General features: G+C 34.9%; 2 protein-coding genes across 3 annotated transcripts; both read left to right on the forward strand.

Annotated features, from left to right (window-relative positions):
* Window positions 1–1,095: 1,095 nt before the first annotated feature.
* On the forward strand, window positions 1,096–6,533 carry LOC108980373 (probable C-terminal domain small phosphatase). 2 transcript variants are annotated; one of them, XM_018951275.2, is made up of 8 exons: window positions 1,096–1,347; window positions 3,236–3,508; window positions 3,895–4,028; window positions 4,183–4,279; window positions 4,420–4,941; window positions 5,410–5,747; window positions 5,960–6,200; window positions 6,290–6,533. In XM_018951275.2, exons 2-7 carry the CDS (start codon window positions 3,355–3,357, stop codon window positions 6,173–6,175), a joined length of 1,461 nt encoding a protein of 486 aa, XP_018806820.1. In that variant the 5' UTR covers window positions 1,096–1,347; window positions 3,236–3,354; the 3' UTR covers window positions 6,176–6,200; window positions 6,290–6,533. The 2 variants fall into 2 exon arrangements, with proteins under 2 accessions (XP_018806820.1, XP_035542431.1); XM_035686538.1 differs by having other exon boundaries at window positions 1,105–1,297; window positions 5,960–6,533.
* Window positions 6,534–8,563: 2,030 nt separating this feature from the next.
* LOC109009806 (REF/SRPP-like protein At1g67360) lies at window positions 8,564–10,221 on the forward strand. Its single transcript, XM_018990422.2, has 3 exons — window positions 8,564–8,751; window positions 8,880–9,113; window positions 9,608–10,221. Exons 1-3 carry the CDS (start codon window positions 8,743–8,745, stop codon window positions 10,058–10,060), a joined length of 696 nt encoding a protein of 231 aa, XP_018845967.1. The 5' UTR covers window positions 8,564–8,742; the 3' UTR covers window positions 10,061–10,221.
* The last annotated feature ends 3,915 nt before the right edge of the window (window positions 10,222–14,136 follow it).

Genomic DNA, 14,136 nt, shown 5'->3' on the forward strand with positions numbered 1-14,136 from the left:
AATACAACCATGAAAATAAAAATACTTTTAGGGGATGCTTAGAGAAATAGATGAGATGATAATTTTGTAAATAATAATAAGATAATTTTTGAATAGTAATGAGATAGTTTGAGTTAAATTTTTATTAAATTTTAGGAAATGAGAGAGAACAATTGAATACAAATATTATAAAGTTAAAATATTATTAGAATATAAATTTTTAATATAATTTTTGTTTTAAAATTTGAAAAAATTGAATTGTATTTTATTTGTAAGTTTGAAAAAGTTATAATGATTAGTTTGAAAAATTTGTAAGGATTAATTTAAAAGTATTTATATTTGAATTAAAGTTTTAAACGACATGTTGTACCGGTCGATACAGCTGTTATTTACTATGCTAGGTAGTGATCGGTACAGAGAAGGTATGTGTTTCGTACCAGGTCAAATACCTGTTGTATAGGTGCGTTTCGGTCAATATCGGCCAGTTTTTGGTGTGCCGATCGAAATTAGTGAATTTTTATTTTTCAATATATTTTGATAATTTTCACTTCAATTTTCATATCCAAAGATTATTTTTTTAAAATTTTTTAATCTATTTTTCTCGATGACTGTAAATCAAATCACTATTTTTCTTTTCTTGATGAAGATGAATGATTATTTTTTTTAATAGTTAGATTGAGAGCTTATATGATATTGAGTTTTATAAATATGTATTTTAATTTTTTAAGACTTGTATTGATATTATTTTGAAATATAATTTATATATATAATTAATTTATATATATACAAATTATCTCGAAATGATATTAATAGCAAAATATTTTACTCCAGTCTTTTAATTGAAACAGTATTTAAAATTTTGATTTGAATATATTTGAAAAGTAGATAAGATAAGATAAAAATTATTTTCAAATACCCCCTTACTTCAAAGAAATACAAAGTTACAAACACTTTTAGGTACTCGCTCTCCCTATTCTACACCTTACCTATAGAGCAGTCGTGTCGTCCGACAAGACACGTGCCTACTAGATTGAGCGAGTATTCAATATTCTGTATCCGCGAACTTAAATGCTACTAGACTCCTTTGCAAGAAACTTTCAAAAATTTTCTCGGAGAAACATAATTTTCTATCGCTCATCATTTTCCCTCTCATTTTTTCCCAACCTTTGGAGGGAAAAACACCCGGAAACTCCAAATCCAAAAAGCCCGTGCTCACACTGGTAGACAGAATCTATGTGGTTTTTGTTCCTCGAGTTCCACTCTTCTCATTTTCTGAAACCAATTTACCGTTCCTTTTTTTTTCCTGATTACCGGAAAGGTTTTGTGATGCCCAGCTTTCTGATCTTCTTGCATTTGATTGCGTATCAGGTACTAGTTCTTGTCTTTTAGTTGCTTTTAGCTGAGGTTGTAGCTCTAGTTGTTATTTTTGAGTTGGATATGTTAGTTTTTAGAAGATTTTCTTTGTTTAGGGTTTGCTTAACTATAGTCCCATGCTTGTACCGTGATTGATGATTTATTATTGTATTGGATGCTTGAATTCCGGTGCTGATATGGCGTTTTGTGTTTGGAAATTAATGCGGGTTCAGTTGATTCGTTGCGGTTTCTGGCGTTTTGAATCTCTCAACTTGTGATTTTGAAAGCTTGGTCTAGGTTTTATAAGCTCTTAATTCATAATTAATGAGATGTGCTTGTGTTATACAGATAAAGAGGCATATGAACGCATAATGAAAACATTTATATCAGTATTTTCAAATGAGATTGGATGTGATGGTTGGAGTGATCTTTAAGAAAGTTAATTTTAGAGCTCTCAGGCCTGTTTAGTGGTCAATGTTGATCCCACGAAAATGAGAGCATTTACGAATCTATGACTAGATTCGAGTAATTATTGGCAACCAGAACAGTGTTCCTGTTTCAGAATCGAAATCTTGTCATTAAAAAGAGGCTATATTCTATATTCCCTTATAATTTCTGTTGGAAGTATTTTCAAATGGTTATACATGTCAAGAAGACATACGGAGAGTGTTTTTATAGGATCAAGCCTAAACTGGAGGGCCTCGAGTGCAGAGAGTGACAAATGAAGTGGTTCTGCACATATAAATATTTTGGGCAGCATAAACGAGCAGTAAATGCCGTAGGGCCCACTTCATTTGTCACTCGCTCCCACTTGAGGCCCTCAAGTTTGGGCAAGAACTTGAGGGGATCTTTTTCAGTTTTTATATGACTGTGGAGAATCTGTCATAGAGAACATAAAATTCTTAGCTTTAGCTAATTTATTTCTGCTGATGAAAGATAAATTACAGGCTTCAAACGCAACCCCCCCAAAAACAATTTTTTATCAATATTGCAAGATAATATTTATTATACTTTTAATTTTGAGGGGTTTTTAATCTATTATTTGTATTTCATTTAAAGTGTGTTTGATCGCAAACTATGTTCTTATGCCATGGATTTAATATTATGTGCCTGCATATACTCAATTCATACTCACTCAAAGTCCTTTAGCTACAGTTAATAATATTAAGTATGAAGTTTAATGATTATTCTCATACCGTTTAACTCAATTACAGGTATCAATTTTTATCAATCCCGGTATCCATTTTATAAGGTTCAATAATTTTCCAGCAATTGTGATGGTTTTTTCTATATCAAAAAAATATTTTTTTAGATACTCATCTGTTTTTTCTTGATGACAGAGAGTTGGGCCATAATAGAAATGTTGATTTTTTCCAATAAAATATTTGAAGTGTTTACCCCCAAGAATAAGCTATTATGTGTGTGTAAACATGATATGTGTGAATGAATTAATTCTGTTTAAGAAAATGAGGATCAAGGAAAATGTTCGGAGTGTAGAGTCAATGTATCTATAGGGAATTATATGAAGTGAATGTTATTATTTTAGATATAAGAATTTTGAAGAATTATTCCTAAAAGCTCACATCGAGCTAGTGCTATTTGAAGAAAATTATTTGGACACAAAAAAATCAAACCATTTGCTTTATTCTCTTGTTCAATAAAATGGGACTTTTTTTTATACATAAAACAAGACTAGATCTAGTATGAACTAGCGATCATAACATATAGTATAGAAATTCTTGTTAATGAGCTGCTAAACATATGCTTGTATACATGTTGATTTTTGCTAATCTGACTGTCTGGAGAATCCTGTTTTTATTTTTTTGAAACTCTTGAACAATTACTTTGTTAAATGTTATTGATATCAAGAAGTTTCATACTATCCTTTGCTGTTGTCAACTAGATATTATCATGAAACATGACGACTTTTGTTGAGAAGCTGTATTTTGAACTGTTCCACTGAAGCCAAGGTGGTATTGATAGTCATTTCAAAGTTGGAGTCTTCTTCCCATATAGAATAGAATGCAAACAAAGAAAAAGTCTGGAGGAAGTGCCCTTCAAGAGCATGCCAATCCCAGGGTTTCAAGAGCTCGGCAGAAGGCATCTGAAAATGTACAAGCTGTAGAAAAAGAAGTTAAAGACTTGATTACATCTTCAGCTAGAAAGCAGAGACTTGGTAACTTGCTACCTTCTTACTTGTTTACTTAATAGCTTCAGAAGCATTTCTAAGAGAGAGTATTCCACTCTCAGTGTCATCTCATTTATCAATCCCTGTTATTTTCTTAATTTTTTAATCTGTTTATTTTGTTGTGTCATATTGTCAGTTTACATTGATTTTTCTTTTTGAAATAAGTTTCTTTTTTCCATCTATCGGTACATAAATCATGATCACACATGAATAGTGTTACTACGAGATGTAGAAGTACATAAGTCACAATCACATACGAATAATGTTACTACAAGATGGTTCTACATGTCTTTTCAGTGCACTTTTTTTTTTTCCTTTCTTCATCTTCCTTTATCATTAAATTTTAATTTTCATATTGCCACCATAACTTTCAGCTGGTGCTGTTCCCAAGAAGAGGGAGCCTGTTTTGGCAACAGGTTTAAATGATAATTATGAGTTGTTGCGTAGTGAGGCTTCTGATGTCTGTTTGGGGCATGATGGGGTTAATGGTTCCTCCATGGATTGTAAGGTAATTATTCATCCATACCATGCATGCAGGCATGATCATGTATCAGTCTTTCATGCACACGCTCTTCCATAAAATAAAATCATAGGATGATTAATATGAGATATTTGCAAAATGTCTAAGACTCTTGTGTGAAATTTCCTAAAAAATATTGCAGAGTTGCAGTGAGGAAACTGCTCATTGCATGATGGACACCATATTTTCTCCAAACTTTCACATTTCTAAACATGTTGTGGGGGATATTCCAAATAGAGGTAGGTTACTGAAATTGACTCTTCAGTTTACAAAATGCAATTTTGTTTCCTTCAAATGATTGCTATGGAGATCTCAGAATATAATCTAATGATTTCCTATGTGTTCACTAGTTCATTAACCTTACTTTTTCCCCTTCTAGTTGATTTTGTCCAATACTTCAGGACTGGAGACCAGGTTGATGTGTTGAATGTTCATATTGATCAAGAAACTTCCAAATCCATTGTTGGGGAAGAGAAGAATTACACCAAGAACACTATGACTTCAATAACATTCCCAGTTGATATGGAAGTAGATGCAAGAGGGTCATCCGGAATTTTGAATTCAGAGAAACATGGATATCAGATGAATTCAATTGGTAGAAATGTAGATTCTTGTTGTGATGTGGATTTGGATGGAGCAAGTCTTCCATCTGAAGTTTCATCTATATATCTTGCCATGCAAAGTTCTAAGCTTGAATGTGTTGATGAGCACGGTCACGATTCTATGTCAACTGATGTTTATGTGGAGGATGATCAATATGAGGAATTTGATGACTTCGATCCTTATGTTTTCATAAGGAACTTACCAGACTTATCATCAGTTGTCCCAACTTTTCGCTCCATGCTACTACCAAAACAAACACGGAGTTGCCCTCCTACTACTCTTGTTTTGGACTTGGATGGTAAGGAAAAATGGGAAAAATGGAAGTATTTTTCTATAATGTATCAGTTTCATTGTTTATGTCTAGTGATGGATGAATCTGTTCTACATTTTTTTACCTTTTTAGTGTCTGTTATTTATCCTTGTATTTTCCATTAATTAAATTGATGGATGGAGCATTGATTATGAGTTTTATCCTTCTAAAATTGTAGGATGTGTGGTGTGAGTAGAAGCCCAGGCAAAACTATTGCCTGTGGTTCTCTGCATTTTGATAATCATCTGATTGAAGTTTAGGAGTGAAAGATAGTGCCGCTTGACCTTCTTTCACCCCAACTTCCAGGGTGCCTGTCATTTTTTTCCTGTTTTCTTGCTTAAGTGTGGACATGCTCATGCTTGATTTAACGTGTTCTTGAACTGCGATTACCTGTTGAGGCATCCCTTGAACTTTTGATATCTATCCTTGTATGCTGAGAGAGAGTTCAATTTGCAGAAACTTTGGTGCACTCCACACTAGAACCTTGTGATGGTGCAGACTTCACATTTCCTGTTAGTTTTAATCTCCAAGAGCATACAATCTATGTTCGATGCCGTCCTCATCTCAGAGATTTCATGGAGAGAGTTTCCAGCCTTTTTGAGATTATTATATTTACAGCTAGTCAAAGCATTTATGCAGAGCAGCTACTTAATGTGCTTGATCCGAGGAGAAAGGTGTTTCGTCATCGTGTTTACCGTGAGTCCTGTGTTTATGTGTATGGAAATTACCTCAAAGATTTGTCAGTTCTTGGTCGTGATTTGGCTCGTGTTATCATAATCGACAACTCTCCACAGGTACTGTTGTAACCTGACTCTTCTACAAACAATTCTGCAAGTGTTGAACATCATGAACTTAGAAAAATTATTTCTTTTTGATACTAAAATTCAACATTGAAAGTATGCCAATTATGCAATGTGCCACACATTTATGTTGGTTCTTTAAATGGTGGGTATGCTCCATAAATGATGTAAATTTTGTTAACAAGTATGTTGGATCTTCGTCTTAGGCATTTGGGTTCCAAGTCGACAATGGAATACCAATTGAAAGCTGGTTTGATGATCGCTCAGATAAAGAACTGCTTTTATTGCTTCCATTTTTGGAGAGCCTGGTAGGAGTCGAAGACGTCCGGCCATTGATTGCAAAGAAATTCAACCTTCGGGCGAAAATAGCAGCTGCAGTTTGTCCTCTAAACTCAACTAGAGGAGATCCTTATGAAAGATGAGCTTCAATGTGAATTCGTTTATACGGTTTGTAGCTACTGTACTGGCTTTTGTCCTGCATTGTTGGACTGTTTCTCTAACCCAATTGTACTCAATATGAAGTTGATTTCAACCAGGAAAAAAGATGCGATAAGAGGATGTAATCAAACCAACAGCTCAAAACCTTGTATACAAGGAAGATGGCACTCAGTACTGCTCCATGGACGAATTAGCTTGACAATAAGTATTCTCAACTTTTTAACTTATATATGTATTATGTTGGGAAGATGATGAAGTTTGTAATGATGAAAACTTGGTCTTTGAAGACTGGTAAGAGGTAATTTGATTTTAATAAAGTGGAAACTGTAAGTTTTATTTACCATTTGTGGTTTATTAAAATTCTTGCGCTCGTTTAGTTTCCATTACTACAAGCAATTGCAAGTCATTCTGTGGTAAAAAAAAAATCAAATAATATTATTCTATTACCATTACTGTGCCCATCGGATTTCCAGGCTCCCATCATAGAGTTGGGGGGAAAAGGCCTTGAAAACATGGGCAGAATTAGCTGTGAAAAATGCTGTGTTCACGCACAATTTGAAAAATCTAACATTTGAGGATGCTAAGTAAGGATTTACTTGGTAGGAAATGTAACAACAGCAACACCGTAGGAAAAAAAAAAAAAAAGATACCATTTTTCCTGATACCAAAGTTACCAACAAATGATGATTGATTACATCTAAAACAATTTATAATTATTATGAGCAACTTGCAGCCCCACCTTTTAGAATCGAGTTAGGTAAGGTGAATTATTGAATGGAAATTTCACCTTAATCTTTTAGGGTCCAGAGAGTAGAATCAGAATGCAAAGGAATAAAAACAGGAATAGGAATCTTAGGATAGACACTTCTGATCTAATCAATTGACCCATTTTCAATACCTATGGGGCCTATTTCCCATTCCATTTCACGATTTAATTCAACTCTGTCCACAAGTCTTGCTGACTAGGGAACTAGGTGACCCATGCATTATGGAAAGGAGGCCACTTCAGTTTCTTCAACTAATCGACTTCTAAAATTTCAAGAGGTGGGGTAGTTTTGGAGTGAAGATCAGACGTCTGCCTTCACATTTTTTTAGGGCATTAGATTAAGGAAATATCTCATTGAATTACTGATGGTGAACTCGCAAAAAATTTCTATAAATTACACGTAGACTTAGTCCTTTGTTTTTATAAATAAGATAAGATAAAAGTTAAAAATTAAAAAATATATTATTATTATAATATATTATTTAATATTATATTATTTTAAATTTTGAAAAAATTAAATTTTTTATTTTATATAAAAATTTAAAAAAATTATAATGATAAAAAAAATTATAAAACCAAACGAGCCATTACTAAAAAATCAATGCCAAAAACACGTTCATTACCGAAACTATTTCAATGCTAATAAAAAAAAAAGTTCTACTCAATACGTAAAGCACACTTTTCATGTCATTGGTACGATAGCACTTGATTTATAATAATTTTAAATTTTAAATTTTTCTAATAAATTAAATTTTACTATGCAATGACATGGAAGTTATGCTTTACGCATCAATCTTAAAATAGAATTTTTTTATAAAAAAAAAAATATATATATATATTTTATAAAACTTATAAATAATAGAATACTCTGGAGTTTTTGACAAGGGTCATGCTACGGAAAAAAAAATTATAATATTATTAAAAAATATTTTCTTAATCACGAAATAAAATAAAAAATTATAAAAAAATACATAAAAATAAAATATTAGATCTCAGCTAGAGCTCCGAACGAGAGATCTAGTATTTTCCTTTTGACAATAGCATAACATAAACGAAGGTTCATTAGAGGCTCCCACCAACGGTTCATTCATCAAGACGCGTCTTTTTCGAAAGGAAAAAGTTTGGATTCCGACAGCTTTTATTATTATTATTATTTTTTGAAGTATTATTTTTATTTTATTTAGTAATTAAGTAAGTATTTTTTTAAAATAATATTTTAATTTTTTTAAAATATTTAAAAATATATATACATGAAAAACAAAATCAAAGGCCATTTCGATGAATTTTCTCGTGCGCCGACTCTGAGGGTGTAGCACGATTCTTCCGGAAACCTCCCGTTCACAAGGCCCCACCCACGCAAGCTGACGAACCTCACCGTCTTTGGCTGAATTACCGAGTGAATAAGTCTGGTTTGTTTTTATATTTCTTATCAATTCATTACATTTAATTATTATAATTCTTTTTAATTTTAAAATAAAATAAAATTAAAAATTAAAATTTTAAAATAAAAATAATATTAAAAATATATATTTTAATATATTTTTATTTTTAATCTCAAATCATCTGATTTCATATCAACTCACAATCCACACATCAGGCACCTCTTAAACGCCTCGATCTCATTTCAACCGTCCGATCTAACTAAAGTCGGAAAAGGCTATTCCTTTCGCCATTACTATCTATAAATAAGACTCCACCACAGACCTTGCCCGCTTGTCAGTAACGACTCGTGCACTAGATCATCTGTGAGCAAACGCAAAGGAAATCTCCCTGGATTCCCAAACAATGGCCTCTGTAAGCTCCTCCTTCGTTGGAAAATTCCACATCTTTTCTTTTATCATTTCATATGTATTTAATTCAAAATCTTGGACATTTCTTTGCTTGATATCTGATGCTATTGTTATTGTTGATCGTTACGGCAGGAAATGGAGACCGAAAGAGAAAATCAGCACCTGAAGCACCTAGGGTTCGTGAGGATGGCGGCGATTCACACGTTGGTGTGTGCGTCGAACCTGTACAACTACGCGAAGGAGAACTCGGGGACTTTGCGATCCACCGTCGGGAGCGTAGAGGGTGCCGTGACCACCGTTGTCGGCCCGGTGTACGAAAAGCTCAAGGGCGTGCCTGATGATCTCCTTGTTTTCCTCGATAAGAAGGTACCGAAATTCCGAATTTGGTTTTGATCGTTTCTTCTTTCTATTTGGATCTTAATAGATGTTGGAGTGTATGATGTGGATCTGATATATAGTTGTTTAGGTTACGACGTTGGACTGGTACGGTTATCTTCCTCTTAGATTTCTTAAGAGATGGAGTTCTTATCATTGAATGATTTTAGATTGGGTCTGAATTTTGAATTATTTCCATTCTTTTTCCATTATAATAAATCTCTCAACGGCTTTATATGGACCGGAACACAGAGAAGCTTAAGAGCTGAAGAAGGTATGGGAACCAACATGCATCCGGAGGTTTTAATGAACAAAAGTTTCCAAAGTCCAAACTGTTTAGCGTTAGGAGTATTCGTGCTTGTTGTGTTATATGGCCTTGCAAGCATCAATATATATATTTTTTCATTTTATGATGGGCATGGACGAATTTCACCGTCAATGACGTTGTCTTTTTAGATGAGTTATTTCTTGTTTGATTACTGCAGGTAGATGAAGCTTCGCACAAGTTTGATGAGCATGCACCACCATTTGCGAAGCAGGTTGTGAGCAAAGCTCACAATTTGATTCAGAAGGCATCCCAAAAGGCTCAGAAGGTGGTAAATGTGCTTCAACATGGGGGCCCTCGTGCTGCTGTGCATTATGCTGCTACAGAGTATAAGCAGTTCGTTCTGTCCCAAAGTGTAAAGATGTGGGTTGCACTGAACCGGTGTCCACCTTTCCATACGGTGGCAGATAAAGCTGTGCCCGCAGCTGGTCAATTGACGGATAAGTACAATAACGTGGTGAAGGACATGACCCAGAAAGGTTATCCGCTCTTCGGCTATTTGCCTTTAGTTCCTGTTGAGGACATATCCAAGGCATTTGAGCAGTGTGATGCTGATAAAGGAGATGCAACAGTACCTTCTGAGCATAAATCTGATTCTTCTGACTCAGATTAGAATGGTTTCGGTTTGGTTTAATCTGCTCGCATATCTAAGTAACCTGTTCTGTGTGAAAATGGGGAATGGGTGTGGGAAATGTAGCTAGGCTTTGACTGTGAATAACTTAGATATCTAAACTCTTTTCCAAGTATGAATAAACGTGAATGGTTTTTGGTGTATCTGGTTTTTGTGGCCCTGATGAATGTTGGTGTTTGTGTTCTGGGGACAGAATCTGGTTCTCCAACAGGCGTTCCCCTAACAAACCCCCAGTTCAGTTCTTGTTTATTCAATTTCACACCTAAATGCATGACTACTAGAGCCCATTCAGCATTCACGGCTGCTCTAATATTCATATCGGGCGTTTGTATTTTGAAACCATCAGTTTTTGAGATGTAAATAGCATTATGCGATTTCTGCAGAAGGGTATAATCAATATCATAAGTTAACATTGTTCCATGCATATATAAAATCATATTTTTTGTATAATTATTTTGCCATTTAAGCAAAATTTTTACATTGGCTTATGCATATTTGTGACAAAATAATAATAAAATATTATTATTAATTTTTTGTTAAAATCAATTTTTTTATATATATATTATATTTTTAATATAATATATTATAATAATAAAATAAATGTACATGTAAATGTTTATTGTATTGTTGAAAGATAGAGAAAAAGAAAAGATGGTGAGAGAGAATAGAAAGAAATAATAATTAAAATATATTTATAGATAAATATTATTTATAGCTAGTTAAATATTTAATATAAATCAATGTAAAAAATTTTAAAATCATATTATACAAATATGATTTTGGATGGCTCATTAAGCACCTATATAACTAACTGCTAGCAATCGGCTGACAATTCCTTCTGGAAGCGAAAAAATCCTCGAAGAAAACGCTTCTCCAAGCTTGAGACAATCTCAAGCTACAAGTAAATAAACTGGAAGCTAGGACGTACACAAATCAGCCCGGGATCAAACCTAAAACTTGAATCATTTTTCTAAAGAGATTTTGCTAAAAGACCATACAATCAAATCGGTACTATAATAAACACTCCAAAAGAGTGCTTTTTGTATTACAAATTGTAACGCTCGTCTTTGTAGTAGGATTTTTTTTAAAATATTTTTATAAAAAGAACGACAGAAATTACTGTCCTATTTAAAACTTTTCACTTACATACCCAGGGTGCGAGACTCCACGTTTATAAATAAAATGTGATTTGATAATAAAATAGAGTTACAACGGAAAACATAAATCTTATAATAAAAAGGTCTCTCATATATTTAAAACTCGTGCCTAGACTTCCGTGCTCTTCCCCATGAGTTGTATCCGTCCCGATCATCCTGTTCTTGTGGGGGGAGGGACATGCATAAAAAATTAAAAAGAGTCGAAGACTCGTAATCATTACTTCATATAGTTAAAATATAACAATATAGGTTTTCATTCATGCATTCATCACTCGTACATACTATTACATGCGTGCATACGTGCTTACGTGCGTTCGTTTGAAAACGTCACTAGACGGGATTTTTCTCTTTTAAAACATGGACATAATTTTTGTAAAACGTTTCTCCCATCAGTGTCTTCATTTCTTCAAGAGTGAGTGCATGTTTATGTGCATATGTGCGTTCTTTTGAAAACTTCACTGATGGAGCTTTTCTTTTTAAAAGGCTTTCATTTCTTTAAAATGTGTCCCCCTTCAGTGCCTTCATTTCTTAAAGGTTCATACATTCATGCGTTCGTACATACATGCATACATATATTTGTTCTTATCACTTTCATAGGCCAGTACACACTATTACCTCCCGTGTGTTTGGGGTTAGCGATCTTCCTTTGGACCCGGATTCCACCCGTCGCCACGGGTTGGGAACCCCTTTTCATAGGGGGCAGCATTGGGTGCACTTCCAGTACTACTTACCCGGCATTGCAATCTGCCCATTCATCTGTACCCTTTCATTCATGTCATGTGGCCGTTACGTATCTTCATACATTCATGCTTTCATTTCTTTCTTTCTTTCTTTTCATTCATTCGTTCATAATAGCTCGAAAGAGCTGGAGCTTTCATTCAGTAAGTTCTTTCATTTAACGGTCATTTCTTTTCATGAGAAAATATTTCTTTTCGTGAGAAAATATCGTTTGGGGCGTAAGCCCGAAAATGGTCTTTTTGTCTTTCAATTCATTTCAGTTCTATCCTTTCTTTAACAGTTCGTTTGTGGAAAACTTCATTTAAGAACATACATGGGCTTAAACGTTAGCTTTCGTGGCATCCATAAGCGTCACCTTGAACGTCGTCAATCATGGCATCCACGAGCATTACCTCGTGACGCACATGAGAGCGTTGGTTCGTAGGATTCACAAAAGCCTCCGCTTTCATGCCTTTCATGCATGTTCATCAGTTTATGGATTTTCTCAGAAAATACATACAATAGATTCAGCGTATATTCATCCATTCACATACGTACAATTAATACTTTGGTTGCATAAAAAGGGGCTGTCAAGTAGGGGCTGTACATACTTATACCTTTGAACACTTAACATTTTCTTTCGTAAAACGTCTTTAGTCTTTTCTTAAAGCGTCATAAAGGAAAAACTTTCGTTTTCATTTTCTTTTATCTTATAAAGACTTTAGAAGAGTATGAACGTAATACTTACCTGGACTCCACGCTACTTGCATGTCATTCAGTCCATTCATGTGCTTGTCAAATGGCAACCTATATGCATACACATAACCTTAGCATCATTCTCTATCTAATGCATAAGCAACTTAAACTAGAAATAGAACTACATATCACTTAAAACACTCTCCTTCTATCCCGTGCACTTACGTGCCATTTACTATGTTAAACCCTTCGGGGACCACTTGCGATCACCATATCTTCCAACTCAAGGTCTTGCCTCGAGTGCTCATCCACTAAGGTGAACCCATTATTCACCTTAGGATTAAGATACTAAGACATTCATCTTACTCTTCTTACAACCACATTCCGACGTATGATTCTGACCGATGGAATCATGCATCCCAATCCTAACGATGCACCCATCATTGCCTTCATGCATCTTAGCCCATACTAAATCCTCATTTCCATCTATACAAGACACACGACTCTAAGCCAACTCTGAGGCTTAAGCACCGTGCGACTATACTTATGACAGATTACCCATTACATATAGTGAATCCATCCGACACATGTCTCATCATGTTACACATGTGTCTTACCCCTTTATCACCTAAGATCAACATATATAACACGTTGATCACCTGTTCGTAGGGACAAGAGCCATACTCCGATACCAATCTTCTCTTAACCCGGTTAGCATGACTTTTCACGCTATTCATCCTTTTTGACAGTTCATCCCAATACTTAACACGACAAGACTTCATTCATAACTATGCCTTATGTCACGTCACATAGCCCGAGATTGCTCCAGAGCTATACTGTGACCTTGTCACGTTACCCAACATTCTGCTACGTCAACTCCTGACTCATCACGGGTACAGTTCCTCACGTACTCCTGTCACATCGTGACATCTCATCACGTTCCCTTTACGCCATTCCTACACTTTAATACTTCACCCATCATAAGCATGACTTCCAACAACCACGTCATTTCGTGGCGTTGCCCAGTCATGCTTCCGCTGCGTACTCTTACACTTGCTCCACTACTTCGCCCATCACAAGCACGACTGTTAGTAGTCATGTCACTTCGTAACATTCCTCAGTCATGCTTCCGCTGCACACTCTTATATTTGTTCCACTACTTTGCACATACTCCTGGCCATAAGTCTATCACAGTGACACTTATCACCTCAGACTATAGACTACGCCATAACTACTTCGGGACACTGTTCCACAGTTCCCGACACTATCCATCACGTTCCACGCCCATCAAACACATAACCATCCTTATCTCTACGACACGTCACACGGAGTGTCGCTGCCACGTGAAGTACATTCCACGTATACTCCCTTCACGTATGCCATATCACCACTATGGCCTTCTCACCATATGGTGCATCACTATATCACATGGAGTACACTCCTTATGTACTCCATCCACATGTATTACGCCACATCACCATTATGGCA

This window comes from Juglans regia, chromosome 16 (genome assembly GCF_001411555.2).
Source record: "Juglans regia cultivar Chandler chromosome 16, Walnut 2.0, whole genome shotgun sequence".
NCBI lineage: Eukaryota > Viridiplantae > Streptophyta > Magnoliopsida > Fagales > Juglandaceae > Juglans > Juglans regia.